The 22,449-nt window shown below is 35.6% G+C and overlaps 3 protein-coding genes across 3 annotated transcripts; 1 reads left to right on the forward strand and 2 right to left on the reverse strand.

Moving 5' to 3' along the window:
• Positions 1-1,973: 1,973 nt before the first annotated feature.
• LOC114475423 (cyclin-Y-like protein 1) lies at positions 1,974-7,784 on the reverse strand. The gene is made up of 11 exons (XM_028466194.1): positions 7,544-7,784; positions 6,720-6,967; positions 5,647-5,721; positions 5,518-5,552; positions 5,317-5,417; positions 4,158-4,193; positions 4,028-4,079; positions 3,819-3,938; positions 3,569-3,735; positions 2,238-2,400; positions 1,974-2,151 (listed from the first exon to the last, which is right to left on the reverse strand). Exons 2-11 carry the CDS (start codon positions 6,877-6,879, stop codon positions 2,035-2,037), a joined length of 1,026 nt encoding a protein of 341 aa, XP_028321995.1. The 5' UTR covers positions 6,880-6,967; positions 7,544-7,784; the 3' UTR covers positions 1,974-2,034.
• A 1,407-nt stretch (positions 7,785-9,191) lies between these two features.
• mettl21a (methyltransferase 21A, HSPA lysine) lies at positions 9,192-10,791 on the forward strand. Its single transcript, XM_028466221.1, has 3 exons — positions 9,192-9,383; positions 9,473-9,584; positions 10,244-10,791. The coding sequence occupies exons 1-3, from the start codon at positions 9,237-9,239 to the stop codon at positions 10,639-10,641; spliced, it is 657 nt and encodes a 218-aa protein (XP_028322022.1). The 5' UTR covers positions 9,192-9,236; the 3' UTR covers positions 10,642-10,791.
• Positions 10,792-11,037: 246 nt separating this feature from the next.
• Positions 11,038-20,117, reverse strand: LOC114475431 (cyclic AMP-responsive element-binding protein 1-like). The gene is made up of 8 exons (XM_028466208.1): positions 19,963-20,117; positions 18,530-18,617; positions 18,261-18,407; positions 17,036-17,136; positions 16,813-16,952; positions 15,315-15,497; positions 15,089-15,242; positions 11,038-12,677 (listed from the first exon to the last, which is right to left on the reverse strand). The coding sequence occupies exons 2-8, from the start codon at positions 18,608-18,610 to the stop codon at positions 12,533-12,535; spliced, it is 951 nt and encodes a 316-aa protein (XP_028322009.1). The 5' UTR covers positions 18,611-18,617; positions 19,963-20,117; the 3' UTR covers positions 11,038-12,532.
• Between the last annotated feature and the right edge of the window lie 2,332 nt (positions 20,118-22,449).

The following is a 22,449-nucleotide window of genomic DNA, read 5'->3' on the forward strand; positions in this document are numbered from 1 at the left end:
ACAAAACAATAACAACAAAATACATATACACAAAAAAACGTGTTCACTAATGTGCTAGATAGAAATAACATGGCCACTGACTGTACAGTGGCCATGTTGAGTTAGCACGTTAGCCGTTAGCGAACGTGCTAACTCTTTATCATTTAAGTTCAAAATTATGATTTTTTTCCCCCATTAGTTAACCTATATAAACATATAAACTACATTATTTTCCTTACAAAATCTACACGTCGTGTTTATTTAGTAAATATTCATATTTACTCACATCATGGAGCCACGAGCATGCCTCGTGTCAACCAATGGCGGGAAAAACAAAGGGTGTCGCATGAGCTCAATAGCACATGCAGTCAGGCTTCCTATCAAACACTGACCCCTAGCGGCAAACATCAGAACTACAACTCTGCAAAGCAGATACATATAGCTCAAAGATAAGCACTGTTTAAACTTGCATAGATTGAATTTCTATATAATTTTTTTTTCTTTATAAAATCAAATTTGTTGGGTCATTTCAACAAAATCACCAAATGGAGCACTGCAAATAAACAAGACATTTTCAAATCTGAAAGTTAAATTTATTGGTATTTTTTTTAAACTATATTTGTTTGTGAGGCCAGTTTTGTTGCTGTGGTAACACAGCCTTAACAAGACTTGAAAATATATATATTTTTTCTTGTTCTAATTTATCTAGATTTACGACATTTGTGACGTGTCAGGCCGCTTTTTATATGATTTTTTTTAATTGACCCTGTTTTTCATGATTAATGCAAATCTTAACCAATCTACATCATTCAAAGATCAATTTGTTCTGCTCCTTAGTGACAATCATAATATCTAATTTGTAGAATGATAACTGTTTTGTGCAAATTTGGCTGCTCATGCAATCCTTGATTAGTCCTGCGAGAGTGAATCAGCTGATTTACTTTAAGTAATGTAAGTAGTGTATATGGGTGTCTTTGGCTCAGTGTGATCACATCCTGCTTCTTCACTCAAGCAATTATCATGAGGACTCTGGTTTGAATCCTGTCCTGGACAATCACTCTAATTAACTATTTGTTAAATTCTCAATGACTGAATGTAATGCTGGTAGTTCTCTGTGAGTATGTATTGTCGTGGTAAAGTTTCTAGTTTTTATTATAAGTCGGGAAAAGGGCAGTTACAGAACTGCTTTCAAACTAACAACCTTTATTTCCACAGAACCCATAAACAAGCAAGAACAAACGTAGTTTACACCAGTAGTTATCAACATGTTTTGGCTCTAGTAAGCCGTGCCCAGAGTCACTTCATTGACTCGTATTAAAGAGGAGCTACTGAGCATGTGCAACTTTTAACGACAGTGGACGGTAAAGATTTTTGCGCCCCAAAGACGTAGCACGTCACCAATTAGACACAGATGAACGAAACAACTTTACACACCATAATTATCTATATAATATTTATTTTGATTGTCTAAATACAGATATGACTTTGTTTTGTAGTATTATTTATTTCATGTCTTACTCAAACTAACGTGCTGGGTAGAACAAGTGTGGTCACCCTAAATATGAGATGTTAAAATAGGGTCACAACTTAAAAAAGGTTGGGAACCACTAAGTTAAACATTAGAGAGTGATCTATTTATTCATATATCTAGCTCATAATTTAAACAACAAAAATCACACGATGATACATTTCATTTTCCCTCCGGTTCAGCTTCCGCTCTGAACCCCAAAGGGTAAATTTATTGAACTAAAATCAAATATTTTACATTTCTCTGCTATAGGAGCCTACACAGTAAGCAAAATAAAGTCTAGTCTGTGTCCATGATGGAACTACACCACAGGGTAGCTCAAACACGCTCACCATCTCAACACGTACAAGCAAATGTGGATTGTTTATTTTTATCCTCTACTGTTGTTCAGTGATTGCAACATTTCACCATGTCCTCATGCTTTGAAGGCAAATATCTCAAGTTTCTATGATGAACATAAACTGTATGGATTGCAAATGTTACTTTTTTATTCAATTTTTGGACAAATGCAGCTTTCAAGTGCAGATTCAGGACAGCACGGCCTGGGAGTTCTTGATTCCGACCAAGTTGTCCACGCTGACGGACTTCCTCAGAGCAGATTTATGCAGGTCCTTGTACCTGTCCTCACACAGCCTGGAGATGGCCTATAATGACCAATGGTTACACAGTATTTATTCATTCATTTATACTCGTTAGTTTGGAGGGAAACTAATCAGTCAGGCGTGCTCACCTCCAGTTTTTTGGCTCGTTTGTTGCTGAGCGGCTCCAGAGGAAAGCTGAGGTTGTTGTCGTCAGCCAGATAACGCAGGTCAAAGTAATACTTGGCGTAGACGCTGGCTGGAACGTTGATGTTGAACTGTAGCAGCTCCAGGAAGTGACGCTCCATCTCATTCCTACGACGCACAATCACAGCGGTCCTTATTTAAAAGTAATGCTGTGCGATAGAAGTGCTTAGTTTAGCGCGACAAAGACGCTGAAAATGAATACTGTGGTATGTGGAGGTATCTGAATCATCAATTAGTCTGGTTACAAACTGCGTCACTACAGTCAATATGACTCTTCCAAGAAAAATAGCGACAAACATGTCTCACAAATGGAATTATTATTATTATTATTAATATTATTATTATTATTATTATCATCACAATAATTATTATCATCACATATTTACACCAAAAATCAAGAAAACATCAAACACAAATCATGATGCCAAAAACATGAAAAATGATAGAAAATACAAAAAAACAACAACAAAACTCAGCACCTGAGTGCAAAAACACAGAAACCATCAAGGAAAACAGGGATGATCACTCTGTAAAAGACACAAATAAACAGAAAACACCCCAAAATGACAACAAATACACATAGATGACCCCGAAAGCAATAACTTATTACAGAACAAGACAAGAAAATGCACCAAAGGTCAACCAAAGCACATTAAATGAGAAGAATACACACACAAAAGGACAAAAATATACGAAACCATTAAAAATGACTCATAACACACAAAGCAATAACAACAAAAATACACATATTGATTACAAAAACACACATAAATGTTGAAAACATCAAATAAACACAGATCATGACTCCAAAAACACATAAAACAATAACAAAACTCAACACCCGACTCTGAAAACACAAAAACCATCAAGGAAAACAGGGAAAATCACTCTGAAAAAACCCAAAACACCCCAAAATGACAACAAATATACATAAAACTAAAGTGGAAACAACAACAAATTAGAGAATAAAACAAAAAAACAGACAAAATCTAAAAAAATAACCCAAAATTTTGGAAATAGCTGCTGCAAAATTCAGGTGTTTTAGGCCGTAATAATCACAGAAATTGCTCACTAAATCCTAAAGGTGCTGAGAAACAGAAAAACGTCATGTTACCAATTTATATATAAGAAAATATATAATGAACAGCATTAATTTCATGTCATTTTAAGGAAGAAATAATACATCAAGATATAAATCTAGCAATATTGTGATGTAAAATGTTCTCCATATCGCACAGCACTACTTGTATAAAAAAGGCGAGAAAAGAATGCTCACATGTCCTCCACGGTGATGTCTTTGAGAATCTGGCAGTAGTCGACGTTCCACACGGCCTGATCGTCCCACACCTTGGAGGCCAGCAGGATGGCTCCCAGAACGATCCGCTTCCAGTTACAGGGACAGATATCCATCTCTGCGTAGGTCAGCAGCCTCTCCAGATACACCTGGGACACACACACAGGTGGGCGTGGCACACGGGTGGGCGTGGCACACAGCGGTCTGGACAGTGATCAATACGAGGTCTTACCAGCGTGACGATGGCACACTCAGTCGTGAGCTGAGCTGAGCTGAAGAGCGTCCTGATGAAGTGGTAGATGAGTTTGTGCTCTGGATCTACGACGGCGTAATCGTCCGGAACCTTCTCCCGCTGGCAGAACAAAACCATCGTCTTTAGCGCCATGCGCGGTCAGACATAGAAGCAACTATTCCTTGTGAATTTGCACGCAAAAAACTTACAGACAGAGGGTGCTTCTTCTCGTCAAATATTTCCAACGTGCGGTTTGAATCTCTGCAGCGACAGGAGAGAGCATGTGGTGAGTAGATTTTGATCTATCAATCTGAGTTCAGTGTTTAAAGCATTTCTTACCTGTTTTTGATGTGATAGTATATGGCCAAGGCAACGCTGCAATAGACAATTAACCACAGAATGATGTGTTATGTATGATATCTAAATCACAATAACTGCAATCCGTGAGAACAGTCCATTTAAAGCACTGTAGCCTGTTAGGAAAGCAAGGCTTAAATGTTCCCCAGAAATAAATGCAAACAATGACTCCAAAAACACACAAAACAACAGCAAAAATTAGACAAGAATTACACAAAATGACAGCAATAAAACTGCAAAATGACTAAAAAAAAACTCAGGACATTAAAAACAAAATAAGCAACTCAAAAACAAAACACACAAAAAAAAAACTACAACAAACACATACAATATGAAAAAAATGACAACAGAAATACACACAATGATAAAACAAATTATATACAGTATATAACAATAAAACCTGCATAACTACTCCAAAAACACACAAAGTACAAAAAAAAAATCAGAAAATGATTCCAAAAAAAAACACAAAATGAAAACAAAAACTTACAAAATGATATAAAAATATTAAAAAAAAAATAGCAACTGAAATACACTAAAAGAAAGAAAAAAAAAAGATAAAACACACAAAATAAGAGAAAAACAGAAATACACTAATATTACCCTAAAAACACATTATGAAAAGACAAATGCACAAAATGATAGAAAACTAAAACAAAACAACAACTAACAAACACACAAACTAAAAGAAAAAAAACAACAAGCGCACACAAAATGAAAGAAAAATATTTTTAAATGACAACGAAAATACACTGAATGATTACACAATAAGAATATACAAAATCACAACAACCATATATATATATATATATATATATTTATACATATGACAGGAGAAATATGCAAAATGATTCGAAAAAAAACACATAAAATGACGAGAAAAAAATAAATACAAAAACAAAAGGAGGGAACAATATAAATAATGACAGAATAATATGACAACAAAAACACACAGAAACATGGTGTACTTTCATGTATTAATGCTCAGATTGCTCTTTATTCTAAATGCTGAAATGAATGTTGTCATGTGACCCTCCGCTGTGATAGAAGTTGTCCATTTGTCTTCCAGTGTGTGAGAGTGACTGAAAAATATTTGCAGGCGGAGGAAAACGTTGCGTAGAGATGATTTGAGGTGAATTACCATTTGATGGTACTCTTGAGGTTGGGTTGGCTGACGGTGCTGTTGTCCAGAAATATGGTGGAGCAGGAACTGTATTTCTTTGTCAGGAGTCCTGGGGAACACTGGAATGAAAACAAGCACAGACGTGAACAAACTCAGACAAAATGTGATCATTTATGATGATCAACTCCATCTCCATTGTTTGGTTTTTATGTCACTTACATGATTCATGTAGTTGCTTTTCCTTTTCTCACGCACTACAACGGAGCGGAACAGTAAAAACAAAGGACAGCAGTGAGATAAGGGGCGTCACAGGAGAAGGAAAAAGTTGTATAATAAATCAACACAAACCATCAGTCTGTGACTTGTTGAGAAAGAGCGTGCTGGCTCTGGGATGATCAGATGGGTTCGCTTCCTGAGCCAGTTCTGCATAAAGAACAATGAAGATAAAAGTCATTATCAATATTCATATCAGCATTAAAAATAGGGTTTTTCAACCTTGGGGTCAGAGTTTAAATGGGGTCACCTGAAATTCCTAGTAATTGATGATTTTGTTTTTTTTCATAATAATATTAATGATAAAATGCAGTACAAAAGGGTCGCCAGAAATTCTTGAAGGGTCACGATCCAAAAAAGGTTGGGAACCACAGGTTTAGAATAATGAGCAAATCTGAGCATTAACACAGGAAACAAACAACAAAGGGTTTGGTCTATTTTGTGTCTTTTAGTTGTTCATTTCTGTGTTTCTGTTGTCGTTTTGTGCCTTTTTTTGTGTTATTTCGTGTATTTCTCTCAAAAACGTGATTTTTTGTTGTCTTGTATAATTTTTAAGTGACTTTGTGAGTTTTTGTTATCTTGTGTACTTATTAGATAATTTTGTGAGTTTTTGTTGTCGTCTTATGTACTTATCAAGAGATTTGTGTTGTTTTGTATAATTATGAAGTGATTTTGTGAGTTTTTGTGGTTGTCTTGTGTACTTATGAAATTAATTTGTGAATTTCGTTGTTGTCTTGTGTGCTTATGAAGTGATTTTTGTTGTTTTGTGTACTTATGAAGTGATTATGTGAATTTTGTTGTTGTTATGTGTACTTATGAGGTGATTTTATATGTTTTTGAAGTGATTTTGTGTGTTTTGCTGTCATTCTGCTTGTTTTCTGTGTTATAAGTTATTCTATGTCTGTTTCCCTTGCCATTTTGTGATTCTGTAGTCTTTTTTGTGCATGTTTTTTTAGTTTTTGTTATCGTTTAGTAAAATTTGCATAATTTTCCCTTATTTTGAACTTTTATTTGTCATATTTTGTGTCTTTTTCTGTATTCTTAGTTTGTAAAGTATCATTCTGTCATTTGGCCTACTTTTTTGTAGTCATTATGTGCGTTCACTTTCGGGGTCGTTCTCGTTGCCCACGTCATTAAGCCCCACCCACCATCAGGGAGCTCCCTGTCGCTGATGTGCTGTAGGTAGGTCCCAGTGTCTTCACTCAAGTCGTCGGCAGTGGTGATGGGACACTCTTCAAGCTCCACCTCTCTCCTGAGGATCTTTGGACTCCCTCCAGTAGAGATGCAGCAGGACACTGAGCCTCCCATCGTTGACCTCCAGCAGTCCTACTGGTTCCCATAAAGCTGAAGAAGACCACTTTGTAACTGGGTGGCAACACTGGGTCTGGATTTAAACCTAGTGGAACACGACATTCAGCACTGTATCATGTCGGGCAGTGGTTCCCAAACTGGGGTACTTGAACACCTCTCAGGAGGTACACAGAAACATTTATCAGTTTTTTTTTTTTTTTTTTTTTTTTTACAAGCACACAGACTTTTTTTTCTCATCCAACAATAATAATTTGTAGCACATATCTTTAAAATACACCAAAAGGTGAAGTTAAAATTCCAAAATTGGCAAAACATCAGAAATAAATGAGGAAAAAAAAGCCTAAATTCAATGTTTAATGTTGAACTAAGGGTTACTTGAGATAATAAATCAAGGCTAAGGATTACATGGAGCAATAAAGTTTGGGAAACACTGATGTAGAATACAACAGCATAGCTGCACTGAACAGATTGGTATCTATGTTATGTTACGACAATCAGAAGCTAACATGTCACTCAGGGCTTGTACGCAGTATTAAACCATCGCACTTAACCAATTATTGAGCTAATATTTCACTATTTTAGTTTTTTAGCTGTTCGTTTTCTATATCAACATATTTAACTCAAAAATACGCCGCCAAAATAAAGTGAGTGGTTCGTCTACCTCCATAGCTAGCCATTTAAGCTAGCTAGCTTCAGCGCCTCCATCCCGGGACTTCTTCAGCAGCGAACCATTCCCGTTACAGCCCAGTTCACCTACTGGTTTTCCCTCCTAGCATAAAGCTATTACTGGTTTACCGACTTGATAAAATTATTAAAATGACAAATGAACAAAATACATAGTTGGAGTTAAGAGGGTGGCCAGTGTTAGCTCTCATCTCGTATTAGCAGGAGATGCGACTTAGGCTGCGTTGCCAGATATAGCTGATTTTCCGCTCCAAACCCTAGTGTATAGTTATTATTTAGCCTCCTCTTAAAGTTACAAATCTATAAATGCCTATAAAATTTCATAAACGAAAAGCAATAAACCATAACGAGGACAGATGGTTTTAAAGACAACACAATAGTGTTTAACATACAAAAGTTGACTTTAGGGTTATTTTTTCATTTAGTCCATGAAATGTTCATTAATGTCAAGTTTGACACAGCGAAACTGATTCAGAGGTAGCGAACTTTTAGTTTAGATTGTGGTATTTTCTTTTTTTTTTTTAAACCTACGACAATAAAAGTTTTAAAAGCTTTCAAATTGTGCATTGAATCAGGCACGAATCCATCCAATCTGGCAACGCAGCTTTGTGCGTCGTTTATGTAATGTGACGTAATTACAACAATTTCCTGCTTCTTAAAAAAATAAAATAAATAAATACACAAAATTTAAAAAAAATTAATAAAAATGTAATAATTAAACAAAATAAATGAATACAATTATTTTGTTGAAAATTAAATAAAAAATAAAATTTTTAAGTCGAATAACATTTAATTAAATTAAAGATACGAAATTTAAAACGAATTTTTTTTTTCCAAATCTTTGTTAATTAACCTCATTATCTTAATTGCCAAACTCTAAGTGCTTACTAAACTGTATTGTCAAACATGTATGTATGTCATACATGTTGTATGACAAACAAATAAATGTGAACGCACTTTATTGTTTTATAATGAGTTGTTTTCTGTATTTCCCAATCGAGTACTTACTGTGACACTTGTACAATCCTAATTTATTGCAGTGTTTCATTTATATGTATGTTGTTGTTGTTGTTGTTTTTTTAAATGTAATTATTTCTTACATTTGTATCAGTCTCTGTAATTTGATTTCCTGTTTTGCTCATTGTCCTGACTAATTGTTTAATAAAATCATAAAGAAATAAATCAAGAAAATAAATAATTGCAGTTAATTATTTATTTATTTTATTTGTGCAAAACTGTGTATCGATGTATGCGGATCACAGGTAAAAATTAATTGCTTTTTATTATGTTGGCCAGTATTTTTTTATGCTTACTGATGATTTAAAAAATAAAAAAAATAAATAATATACTATTGTCTAAAATCTAATCAAATTAACAAAACCTTAGCAATCAAACTGACATCAAAGATGGTCTTGAAACCCTGAATACGATTGTAAAATAAAAAAAATATATATATGTTTTAAATTATTAACAGATAAATATAATACACTATAATCTTAAATTTTAGTTTATGCTCAAATAATGTACAGCGCATTTAATCTTTTTTAACATCAGGGGGTGGCATTGCGCCGGTAAGGTGCAGTATTTCAACGAAGAAGAAAATACCCAGTGCGCATGCGCACTCTTTGCGCACTGTTTTGTTTACAGTTTAGCAGTAGTAGCACGATAGCATGGCTCTGGTACCTTATGGTGAATATTCTTCACCTGCTTTATCCAAACTTCACAGTTCATCAGTGAACTTTCGCTTTGCTAATCGTGACCTTTGTCTGAGCCAGGATTGGAAACAACACGGAGTGGCTGCAGTCGTGTGGGATGCGGTAATATGATAATAGTTACTCCAAAATGTAACAAACATGCTTGGATATCCAGTTTAATGTGTGAGCTTATGTGTGTGTGCGCTTTGCAGGCGGTTGTCTTGTGCGTGTATCTGGAGATGGGGACAGTGGAGGTAAAGGGGAAAGTTGCCATTGAACTGGGAGCTGGGACTGGTTTGGTGGGCATTGTGGCAGCATTGATGGGTGAGTGAGTGCAGCATTACTATTGTTAATATTATTATTATTATACAATAATTATTCAATATCATACAATTAGCATTAGTGCTGTGCGATATGGAGAACATTTTATATCGCGATATAGTATTTCTTCATTAAAATGACATGAAAAGAATGGATTATTGCTATATTTCATTATATATAAAAGTGGTTGCTATAAATAAATTGGTAACATGACCTTTACCAATATTTCTGCGATTGTTACGGCCTAAAACGCCTGATTATGCAGCATATTTTTGCAATTATTGTTTCAAAAGTTGTGACTAAAGCTACTTATTTATTATGATATGGTTTATTTTCCGTAACTTAACAAAAATAAAATAAATGGTAACTCTCCTTTAAGAATCTTCTCAATGAAGGAATATTCGTGACTTTTGCTACATATACTGTTGTCACACATGTTCTGATGCATAAATGTATACGTGGAAATGCCACCAGGGGGCGCAGCAACCAACAATAATGGCCACTGCTCACGTTTCAAACCGTACCTGTAGTGAATTCTCCATCAAACGTTCATAGACGTTTTTGTATCGCACTACGATGTATATCGTTATATGGCCCGCAGCATTAGCATGAGCTGCAAAATCAAATAAAATGTAATCTTGCAATGTTGTTGTTCCCATCAGGTGCTCGGGTGACCATCACAGACAGACTCCCTGCCCTGGATCTCCTCTCAGCTAACGTTAACGCCAACGTCCCCCCACACTGTCAGGACTCAGTGGTGGTGTCAGAGCTCAGCTGGGGGGAGGGGCTTCATCGTTACCCGGCCGGAGGATTCGATCTAGTCTTGGGCGCGGACATCGTTTACCTCGAGGACACATTCGCGTCGTTGCTGCAAACCCTGGAGCATCTGTGTTCAGACTCTACGACGGTGTTAATGGCCTGTAAAATCCGCTACGACCGAGACACCAACTTTGTGGACATGCTGAAGCTGAAGTTTAGCGTGGAGGAGGTTTTTTATGAAAAACAAAGAGACATTCACATTTATAAAGCATGTAAACTTACACCTCGTAAAGATTTGTAATCATTAGGCTTTCTTCCTATTTTTGAACTCTTCCTATTATCCTTTGGGTCAATCTGACCCTATTCATTGTCCATTAGGGTTGGGGTCAATTACATTTTTATACGATTAAAACAGCAACAGTGACATGATTAAATGTATAATTATATCATAATTGTAATTAAATACCAATTACATGATTACAATTACCCCCAATTGTCCATCGTTCAAAAAAATTGTTGAATTCTTTTCTTTTGCTCCATGACTTCTCATTTGATAAAAGTATCATGATGGTATTTTCCTCATGAAAACTATTAAACAAATCATTTAAATGTTTGGCCTCAATCATTTTCTGGAAGCAAATATCTCTCGGGGTCATAAAATGCTTCGAGGGTTAAACTGACGTCAAATAACCACAGATTATCAGAAAAAAAACATTTATTAACAGCTGCCAAAAATGTATTTCAATAGCTCTAACATAATGCACTGTATCATACAGGTTGGTGATTTAGGAGTTGTGAGTAAAAAAATAAAATAAAAATAGAAGACTGAAAGCAACTTAAGAAGGGTACAATTTGAGCACGTTACATAATATCAAAAGGATACAATATGGCATCTTTTCTTTTGAAAATAGTTTCCTTCTTCTCCGTGAGGTGGACGATATTTGAAAAAGTGTGGTTTATTTTACCGGCTACGCAACACTGAGAATATGCCGGTTGATAATTAGAATTGGCGTGTAGTGTGTTGTCGTTGCGTCCTCGTGTGAAATGTTTGCAGGATTGTAAAATGCAAGGAAAGTGCAGAGGGCAGTTTGCTTATTTCATACAAGTAATGCATAAGTATCCCAACAAATAAAAAGTGATTTTTTTTTTGTTTTCCTTTTTTTTTCTCAAAACAGCCAAAATAACTGTACAAAATTGAAGAATGCAAAAACGACGCTTTTCCTAGCAAGTACAATTTAAAAACAAAACAAAAGAAATAATAAAATCATGTTTGTTTACAAGTTTTCAGCTAATTTTTTTTATATTTTAATCCCCCACCCGTTTTTAAGAGTGGGTTACATCCTTACTTCAACTTTAATTTGAAAAAATAGCACATCTGACATGTCACCCACACTGATAAAAAGTTTGTCTATGTCAACGCTATACAGTAAAATATTGAATTATTTATTTATTTTTTTTTAAGATCCTCTCACTTAGGGGGTTATACAAATGTGTGCATCCGTCTGAGATACGACTAAAACCCTGCGTTATGATATTAACGATTGAAATCCCAAGATGCAACATGCCTTTATGACTTAAATGTGTCAGAATTCCACATTAGGTCAGTTGTTGGAAGTGTAAATAGTCAAAATAAACCCATTTACAAGCTAATTTGATCTGTTTTAAAGGCAAAGAAAGTTATAAAATGGCTATTATGAATCGAAAGCATAGAATCTAACGGTTAAGAAACCAAAAACACAGCACAAGATAAAAAGGCCAAGCCCACCAACAGCTCAAAGCGCTATTACGTAACAGATGTTAAAGCGAGATTATGGGTTACAAATAGAAGATCCTCCAGATGTGTGAGAGGAGAAACAAAAACAATAATAAAGTTCATTGTGGATACGTTGTTTCCTCATTGCTGGTGGCTTAGTTTGACCAGGAATTTGATTGGAATGCAACCAAACTTCAGTCTGTCCCTTTAAGTCAGCACAAAGACCAGCTAGCGTTAGCCGTTAGCTCCTCCTCCTCTTCCAAACGTGTGGTAGGAAGGGTGAGACGGGGACGCTGGGTGTCATCTTCTGAAGTTTCTCCAACGAAAAGCAAAGAGTAGAAAAGTGGGAGTGGCATCCAGATGCGTGGCTCGAAGTCGAGTCTCTGTACAGGGGACAAGTGGGGGCCCGTCCAGCACCTGCAGGCTGAACGGGGGAGATCTACTCAGATTTGTGGCAGTACAAGTCTTTCAGGGCTTTCAGTTCCTCAATGAGGGTTTTATTCTGGTTCTCCAGGACGGCCACACGGTTCTCCAGACACTTCACGTACTCCTTCTTCTTCCTGCGGCATTCCCGAGCAGCTTCCCTGTAGCACAGAGGAGGGGGAGGGGCACAGAAATGTGACTGTATCTAATCCAAGGGACACATTTAGAATGACAAATATAACTATTAATACATGGATTTTGTTCAATCAACTTTGTTTATATCGTGCTAATTACAACAATAGGTCATCTTCAGCACTTATCATTTTGACTATTTCAGTGTGTTTGAAATCATTTTGTGCATCTTAGTTGTCATTTTATGTATTTTTATAATCAATTTGTGTATTTTTCTCTCATTTTATGTGTTTCCATTTGTTGTTTTTGTCGTCCGTGTATTTCTTGTGTCATTTTATATATTTCTCCTGCTATCTGTGTTTATTTTTGTGGTCATCTTGTAGAGCTGGGCGATATATCGAATATACTCGATATATCGCAGCTTGTAGTCTGTGCGGTGTTGAAAATGACCATACCGCTAAACTCGCGGACTTTTTTTTTTTTTTTTTTTAAATATCTTAGTGGCATTATGCACAAAAGGTGCACTTAAATTTAGTGTTGTTTTGAAATGTCATCTTAATGACAACATGCACAAAAGGGCACTATTTGTTTTAAAATATTGTAGTGGCATTATGTACAAAAAGTGCACTTCAATTTTGTGTTTTGAAATGCCATGTGAGTTGCATCCTGCACTAATGTCTTGTTTTGAAATGTCTCTGTGACAATTTTGCACAGAACGTGCACTTTCTGTTGACAATTTTATGTTTGAGCCACTCACTGTTTAATAAATACAGTCATGTCAACTTTGACTTAGTTGTGATATCCCCTTTTTTGCATGAAAGTTTAAAATTGGCATATATTAATGCAGTATGATCAAGAATGTTTTAATGTAGACATATAGAATCATCATACTGGTGTGATTTTGTGCATCAAAGTGTTAATTCAAGGGTAATGCAAAATATCGAGATATATATCGTGTATCGTGACATGGCCTAAAAATATCGCGGTATTTATAAAAGGCCATATCGCCCAGCCCTATCATCTTGTGTATTTTCGTGGTCATTTTGTGTATTTCTTATTATCATTTTGTGTGTGTTTGATGTTAATTTGTGTATTTTTCTCTCATCTTACATGTTTTTGTTGTTTCTTGTATCATTTAGTATATTTTTCTGTTATTTGTGTGCATTTTTCTGGTCGTCTTGTGTATTTTCGTTGTCATTTTGTGTATTTTTCTCTCATTTTATGAGTTTCTGTTGTTTTTAGTAGACCGTCTGTGTATTTCTGTTGTGTTCTTTTTTTGTTCTGGTATTTTATATGTATTTATCTTTTACTGTTGTCTATTCTTCTCTCATTTTAACCCTCTGGGGCCGACGGACGCGCCAGCTCGCCCTGATTACATGATCGTTTTAAAGAGCCAATAGCAGAAAAGCACAGCATCCTTGGCTGTTTCAACCCGTGTCCACTCTTTAAATCATGTTGATAGGTCAAATAAAAGTGGAGTTATGAGAGAAAATGTGCAAGTGTTTTTCTGTGACATTTTCTTGAGCTGTCAGTGCTCCGTGCAGGAAGACGCTGCAGAGCACGTCTAAAACGAAAGCGAAAGTGCTGTGCAGCAAGATAGAACCATGCTGTAACGTCACATTATAGCTGTTTCCTATTGGTTGAGAAGAAGAAGGTCCTTGTCTAATCATAACATCCACATATAGCGACAGGTAAACAGAGATGAAGAAAGAGAGGGTGAGTTGAGAGATTTGAGATAATAGTGATTATTACTGTGATTTGACTGTTTACTTAGTGTGTAGTGAGTGAGATTAGAGTGTAGTGTAGTGTCTAATATATTTGTTTATTGTTTTATATCAACACAATGAGGCACAAATGATTTGCCTTTCCCTCCATTTGTGATTCATACTTTTGTTGTAAATAGTTGTACAAAATGACCTGAGACATTGCTTGCATTTCACTGTAAATAGCGATATATAACTGTTTTTTATTCATCTATACATAAGTTTTTGAATTACATAGTTTAGATTTGCTATACAAGCAATTAAAATGATTCGTTAAAAATGTTTGTGACTTTTATAGTTAAAAAAACCCAAGTTTTTCCCACTCGAATTTGAGTTTTTATAGGGGTTTTAGATCTACTGTGTTAATACAGTATGCCATATTAAAAAAATAATACCAAACAAGCAAGGTTTATGGATTTTCTTATATGAAATATAAAGGCTCCAGAGGGTTAATGCATTGTTGTTGCATTTGCTGGGGTGCACAAAAATAAACTGAGGGCCACCAGCTGTGCTTGTCTGCTGTTGGACGTTAAAAACAAGTTAGGACAATGACTTTTTTCTGGAAATACTTTAAGATTAAGACGGCAAAGGTTGCAGGTAAGAATCCATGGTAAACAAAAACATGAAAAGATAACAAAGTCAGCAGAAAAGTCACACCCTAACATGGTTTATCATACCTGTTTTTCATCAGCCGGACTTCCCTTTTGCGCGTCACCTCCTCAGTTCCACCCGATGCACCTAACGCAGGCGAGGTTGCCATGACAACCCCGGGAGTGATGGTGTTGGTCTGAGCTGTGCGGATTTGATAGGCCTGGACGTCGCCGGAGGCAGCTGAAGAATAATTAAAGAGAAACACTCAGAACTGTGATCACACGTTTTAGTAAAGCGTGTGCGGTTCCCCACCTTGTACGACCACCTGGTTGCTGGGGACCAGGATCTGCTGCCCGTCGCTGGTCTGAGCGTATTGCAGGATGGTGGCTCCGGGCTGGGCTGCAGCAGCACTGGCCATGGTGAGCGTCTGTAGGCCCTGCACGCCGTCTGTGCCGTTGTTGGCCAGCTGAATGGCTCCTCCTTGGGTAATGGCAACTAGACGAGGTGAAAACATGAGATATATCAGAAAAATCCTTAGAAATAAACCAAGATCACCCACTTTTCCACTTATCTTCAAAGTAAACACACAAAATGAAAGTAAAATACACAAAAAATCTGACTAAAATAATCAAAATCACTCCTAAAAAAACACATTATGACTACAAAAACAGCCAGAAATCTATAAAACAACAAAAATCAAAATCATTAAGAAAAATATTTGTTGGACGGGCTTTTTTTTTTTTTTAATTTTTTATAACAAATGTTACCATTTATTTTGAAATGTGACTAATTGTAATCATACTTATTATGTGTTCAAATTAAAGACTTTTGAAACATTGATTTAAGACATTTTATTGACATTTGAGGCCTTATGTTTAGATTCATGAATTGAATGCATTTTAAAACTTTTTAAGGATCTGCAGGATCACTAAACTTTGCCAGCACCACCAGGATCAATGTGAAAATCTAAAACATGTTGCGTAAAACTGTGAATATTCATACAAAAAAAAAACTATATTTTTATTGTGTTGTTTTTAAGGATGCACAGGGGTGGAATGTTTCTGATAAATTTATCATGAGAACGTAATTGTAACTATAATATAAATTTACTATTATCACATTCATTCAAAATAATATCATTAAAAAAGATAAAAATAAATAAACAAACCAAGACGACCAACTTTTGCAACTATCTTGCAATTAGCTGCATCACTTGAGAATGACTAAGTAGTAAAAAAACAAAAAAAAAAACAGGAAATGCCCCTGAAAATGTTTAACCTGTGTTATATTATTATTTTAGTTTTTGTCTGTTAATTTTTTTTGTTTTGTTTCTGGATTTTTTTTTATTTTATTATTATTTTTTACTTTCCTACACTTGTAATTTGTTTGTTTGTTATAAATTGCGAATAAAACCAAAGTGGGAAAAAAAAAAATGCTTAAAATTGCAAATATTCCTATCAATTTTTTTTTTAAATGTATTGTGCTGTTCATAAGGTTGGATGGGGTGGACAATTTCTGGTAAATTTCCACAAGAACTTAATAATATAAATATCAAAATATATAAACTTTTAATGGGAATTATTTATATCACATCGATTCAAAATAACACAATTAAAAAATTAAAAAATAATTTCAATTCTGGATGGAAATTCAGGTATTTTTAAAGTTGGAAACTTTCCCTTAGAACCAACAGGACATTTTCAACATTAAATCTCAGCATCAGTTATTTAAAATTACTCCCTTTTATTGGATAATTCCAATAAATAATAGTTTAGATTTTGGAATGTTCCCAAATGATGCCAGAACTTACTGTACTGGCCACTGCTGGTCTGATAAATGGGGGTGGGCATCGTGACTGTGGTGATGGCGGGGCCGGTGTCGTCTTCTGATTTCTCTTCCTCAATCCGAGCCACGGCTGGAGCGTCTGACGACAGGTCGTTCAGGATTTTCCTACAGGGAGCAACGATCAGAGGAGTGTTAGCTAACGTACGCCTCGTTTCTCTGGATTCTAGCGTAGACTCTGAAGCCCTGACCTGTACGAAGGTCGTCTGGAAAGAATCTCTCTCCTCTTCTGAGAGTCCGTCACACTGTCCACAGACTCCTGAGAGTCCTCGCTCTCCCCTACTGTTGAAATCTGTGTATGACATCATGCATCAATTATACCTGCTGTTTTTTTTTTTTTTTTAATCAACATTATCATTAATTAGCCACAAAAACCCACCAAAAAAGGGAAAGATGTTGATTAATAACCTTTAAAAATGACCTAGAACACTGTAAGGCAAATACTAGATAGCACCCTGGCATAATCTCAACGTTAAAAATAATAATAATTCAAATTATCAATTTTAAAACCCTTTATCCCAGATATAGGCAACTGGCGGCCCTCGGTGTAATTTTATGCGGCCCCCAAAGTAAACATACAAAATGACAGAAAAACACACAAAACCAAAACGATAATACATTTAAAAAACGCAAAGAATTACAACATTACAGGGAAATACAGTAAAAGACAAGAAAAAACACTGAAAATACTCAACAAACACACAAAGCTACTACAAAAATGAACAAACGACAACAGTAATACACAAAATTACTCAAGAATATATATAAAATTACAGAAAAGGACAACAAAAGTACACAAAAAAGACAAGAAAAACACAAAAAATTACTCTGCAAACCCACTGTACTAACAAACAAGCAACACAACAGCACAAATACAAAATATGACTACAAAAAACATATATTTAACAAGAAAAATACACAAAAGGACAACAGAAATGCACAAAATATAAAAACATACATACACAGAATGACAGTTTTTATAGTGATTTTGTGTGTTTTTCTCTTTATTCTTTCCTGTATTAATGCTCAGATCACTCATTATTCTAAGTGCTGACATGAATGTTGATCATGTGACCTTCCGCTCAAACAAATATATTTTTGTGGCCCCGCTGTGATTAAAGTTGAAAAAATTTCCTGACCGTGGGGACTCTGGTTTTATTAAAATAAAATACAACCAACTACCAGCTAAAATGCATTGAGAAGTGAGGTAGTTTAACAGGGTCTGATGGTGCGTTCGCTGACACCTGGTGACCCGGCGTTTACGTGCTATGTATATGTTTGAACAATTAAATGTTTTTTTTTTTTTTTGGTTAAAAACATGATTAAAAAACTGGTTGACTTTTTTTTTGATGGATACGATTATCACATGGTGAAATACTGCAATATATCGATTTCTTTTTATATCCTTGGTCTTACCTGCACCGTCTGGATTTGTGGGGACTGTATAACGGAGGGCTGAGCCGCCTGGATCACCCCGTGCACTTGGACTGTTTGACCGTTGGGTAACTGAACGAGGGTGACTGTGGGACTACTGGATGTCACATGCCCTGCCGCTATGGAGGCCTGCAAACAAACACAGTGCACATTCAGAATTCACCGGTTTCCAGTATGGCTGATTCCACCATAAACGTATATAAATATATATATGTATATTTATTTTTTTTTTATTATATATAATTCAATACCTGTGCTAAGGTGATTTGCTGGGCCTCAGACTCTGAGACAGCCGTTTCACTACCCTGCTCTGCACAAGTTTCCATGGTCATTTAGGATCTGAGCACAAAAAACAAAAGAAGTTCATTTTTAAAATATCAATGTCAGCTTTATTTATATAGCACATAAACACAGCCAGTGCTTTCCAATAAAAGCGAGAAACCCTAAAATATATAAAACAATGACACCACAAATAAAATAAAAGGCAGCTTGGTTTTTATTTTATTAAATATCAGTATGTAACAAAAATCTGTGGTACAGGAATATGTGTGACATTCATCACTCACTTGTTGATGCCTGAGAAGAGGGTGTGGCTTAGCTTCACATGCTAATAGCTACTGTTTTCTAATATTAGCTTTGCAGATTTAAAAATTCAAAATACTCAAAATTATGTCCTGGAAGCTATAATTAACGCGAACTATACGCAAACAAAATAAAATACAACTTTAATGTTGCTATGCTAGCTTAGTTAGCATGTGGCGGCAGAAGATTGTCATGTGTTAGCATGCTAACAGGCTAACGGGAATGCAGAGAATGTTAGCACACTACTGCCGGGATGTGGTGATAAATGTGTGGTTGGCTTTATTTAGTTGTTAAACATAACAATAGTGGCAAAGACGTGAGTTTGGTCGTCAGTACGCTACAAAGCGTTGGTGCAGTGATTGTTCCGTTCGGTGGTGGTGCAGTCTAAGTGGTGATCGTGTAAAATGGTGACCGTCTCCTGCTTTGCTAGAGAGAATAAAAGATAATTCCGATTATTTATTTATTTTTTTGTTGGCGTTTAGTCTTAATTTGAAAGCCATGAAACAATAAATCCACCTTAATTTATTTTAATATTTGTGAGTTTAAAAAAAAAAATCAAGTAACGGACGATAGGAATGTGTAAATATAAAACAGAAATTGCTTGATCTTCAATATTTTATTCAAAAAGTAGAAATACAACTAAAACGTACGTTGAAATATACACTTGGTTGGTTTTTTGGGGGGGATTGCAAAAGCGACCATTACTAGCAGCACCACTTAGACAGGTCACCAATTGAGGCAGAACACCCGTTAGCAGAGAACCTGGATGGAGGGAAAACACAGGGTCTACTAAGAGCCAGTTTTCTTCGCATCTAGGACACTACTCTTCCATCAAGTTTCACCTCCCAAATTAAATCTCAACCCAGCATTAGTCTACAAACACACGTGTTCCTCTGTAACAACTTTCCGCGAAGCATTAAAATAAGATCTAAACCTTGTGCCATCTATATAAGTCTCAGTCGTGTTGCAGACTCATTTTGTGAGCCTCTGCAACGCCGCCGCCATGATCTCTTTGTTGGCTCTGTGCAAGTATTTGGCGTAAAAAAGCCTATGCGGGCTGCTGCCTATCTGTTTAGCAAACATTGGACGCGTATCCTCTTACCGACACAGACTCGCTTCGTCACTCCCGGCTCTACGGAGCTCCACTTTTATTCAGACCGACACGTAAGAGACCGCGTCAGGCTACACCTCCGCCGCGTCACCGAGAACAACAACACGGAGAGGACGAGGGGGACGACGACAGCGAGGATCTGCTCTCCCGGAAGGACGCGAGTGAGGCCGGAAAGACACGAGTATTAACGAGCACGACTCGGAGAAAGCCGAAGAAGAGAGAGACAACTGGAGCTCACTGTCGTGAAATTACACAACATGAAAATAAACAGACACAAGGCGTTGTGATTTTTAAATATCAACATTTTAATAATATTGATTAAATAATAATAATAATAATAATAATAATAATAATAATAATAATAATAATTTGTGCCCACGAATTGATAATAAAGGATACAATTTGATTATTTTTTTCTGCACAATTTATTTTAAATTTTGCTAAAAACAAACAACAACAAAAATCAGTCAAAAATGTAGATATTTTACCTGTTTTTTAATTAGTTTGAAATATTTGAACAATAATGTTAAGTTTGCCCAATTTAAACTTACTATTAAGATTTCTTTTGAGTGACTTTTCATCTGTTTTGGTTTGAATTTGTGTTTTTCTATTTAGTTATTGATCGTCAATGTTGTGTATTGTGTTTAGATCAGTCTTATAATAAAAAATAAACATGCAAAGTGAATGTATACGCTTAAAATATGAAATGGGATGTTTTTTATTTATAAAGTTTAGACTTTAGAGTATTTTATTGTTTACATACCAACTTATTATTGCCACAATTATAAAAAGAAAAACTATGTCTGGGATTGGAATAAACTGAATTATTTGATTGTTTTTTTTTTTTTTTGAAAATCTAAAAAGTAAAACAAATACGGAATACAAATGAGTAAAAATAAGTGGCACTTTTTTACCTTATACTCTATTATATTATTATTACAATAAGTTAATCATACACAATATAGTTTAGTATATACTGTAAATGCATCTAAACAACAAACAACAATAGGCCCATGTATACATCTATTGTACAAAATAAATCTATATTATATACAAATAAATACACACCCTGTACAACCCATAGTGACTATATATGTTTATATACAGATGTATATATATTTACGGCTGTTTGTTCTACTTCCAATGGTTAAAAATGACCAAGCTCAGCCCAAAAAATCATGCATTGTGCCACGAAGCAACTAATAAACCTTCTTTTAACATTCTTGATTTTTGATTTATTGCATTTCTGCTCATGATATATTTTTTTTCTGCACAGAAATACCACTGCAATTTCATAAAATGACAGTATAAATGATCTAATTTTATTTTATCTAAGGGACATAGGCCACTCTCTATAATAATATATAGTCATCTATTAAGGATGGGACGATATAAGATATCATTATGTTAAAAAAAAGAAAATCAAGGTTTTCCCATAAAAGAGAAATGTATAAACAAGGTTAAATGTGTTTGTTAATATTATAAATGTAAAAGGAATTTAAATAGTGCTTGCAAGTGTTTTTTTTGGACACACGATGGCAGCAACGTTCTTCTTTTCTTCATCCATTCATGAAGTCCAGCATTGAGTCCTCTCCTCCAGGTTACCTCCATGCACTCCCCTCACCTCATGCATCCCAGTTCTCATCAGTTATCCCTGAATCAGATGAGTATTATTGATCATGGTGAATCTGCTCCTAACCTTATATCTTCTGACCCTCAGTGATCGACTATACCTTTGCTTCCCCCTATATGTGTTTGACTGGAGCCATAAAACGTGCTCATTAACTGTGTTACTGTGGCTGCTGCATCACCCAAAGGGGCTCCAATACTGCTGCTGCAGCTGGTCAAAAGTCCTGCGGGGAAAATGAGACTTCAGACCAATTTATAGCTATCATCTCAATGTGCGAGGTCATTTCAGAGGCCTCTTAATACACACTCACACACTGATGTCAAACATAGCCATCTTCACCAACTGGGTGATTGACTGCTCCATCGACGCAAACATATGCACCGCTGACCAAACCAATCTTCTGCCCTCTGTCGTAAAAATGTCAGAATCGTAGCTTGCAGGAAAAGTCCTAAATTCTCATTTTTTTTTCCTCTTTAAAGTGAAGCAGCGTCAGGAAAAACCCTTTCAACGGGAAGTCTGGAAAAAGTTGTAACAAAGCCGCTGGGCAAGAGTTTATTATTATTATTATTATTATTATTATTATTTTGTATCACCTAATGTGCTACTTTATCTACAGCTTCAGATTACTGATAGTGTTTCTCATAAAGTCTGCAATGTTCCTATTGAGCAATTTTAATATGTTGTTTTTGCACAGATAAATATCGCGCAATCACACCCTCAATCAGTTCAGAAGGATCTGTGGAGCTACAGCCTCTGTTTCATATAACATGCATGTCAACAGAATATGGAACGGTAAAGACTTTGACCCTGCTCAGTCACAATATTTAGTGCTTGGAATTTAACACCTG

Source organism: Gouania willdenowi, chromosome 2 (genome assembly GCF_900634775.1).
Source record: "Gouania willdenowi chromosome 2, fGouWil2.1, whole genome shotgun sequence".
In the NCBI taxonomy this organism is placed as follows: domain Eukaryota; kingdom Metazoa; phylum Chordata; class Actinopteri; order Blenniiformes; family Gobiesocidae; genus Gouania; species Gouania willdenowi.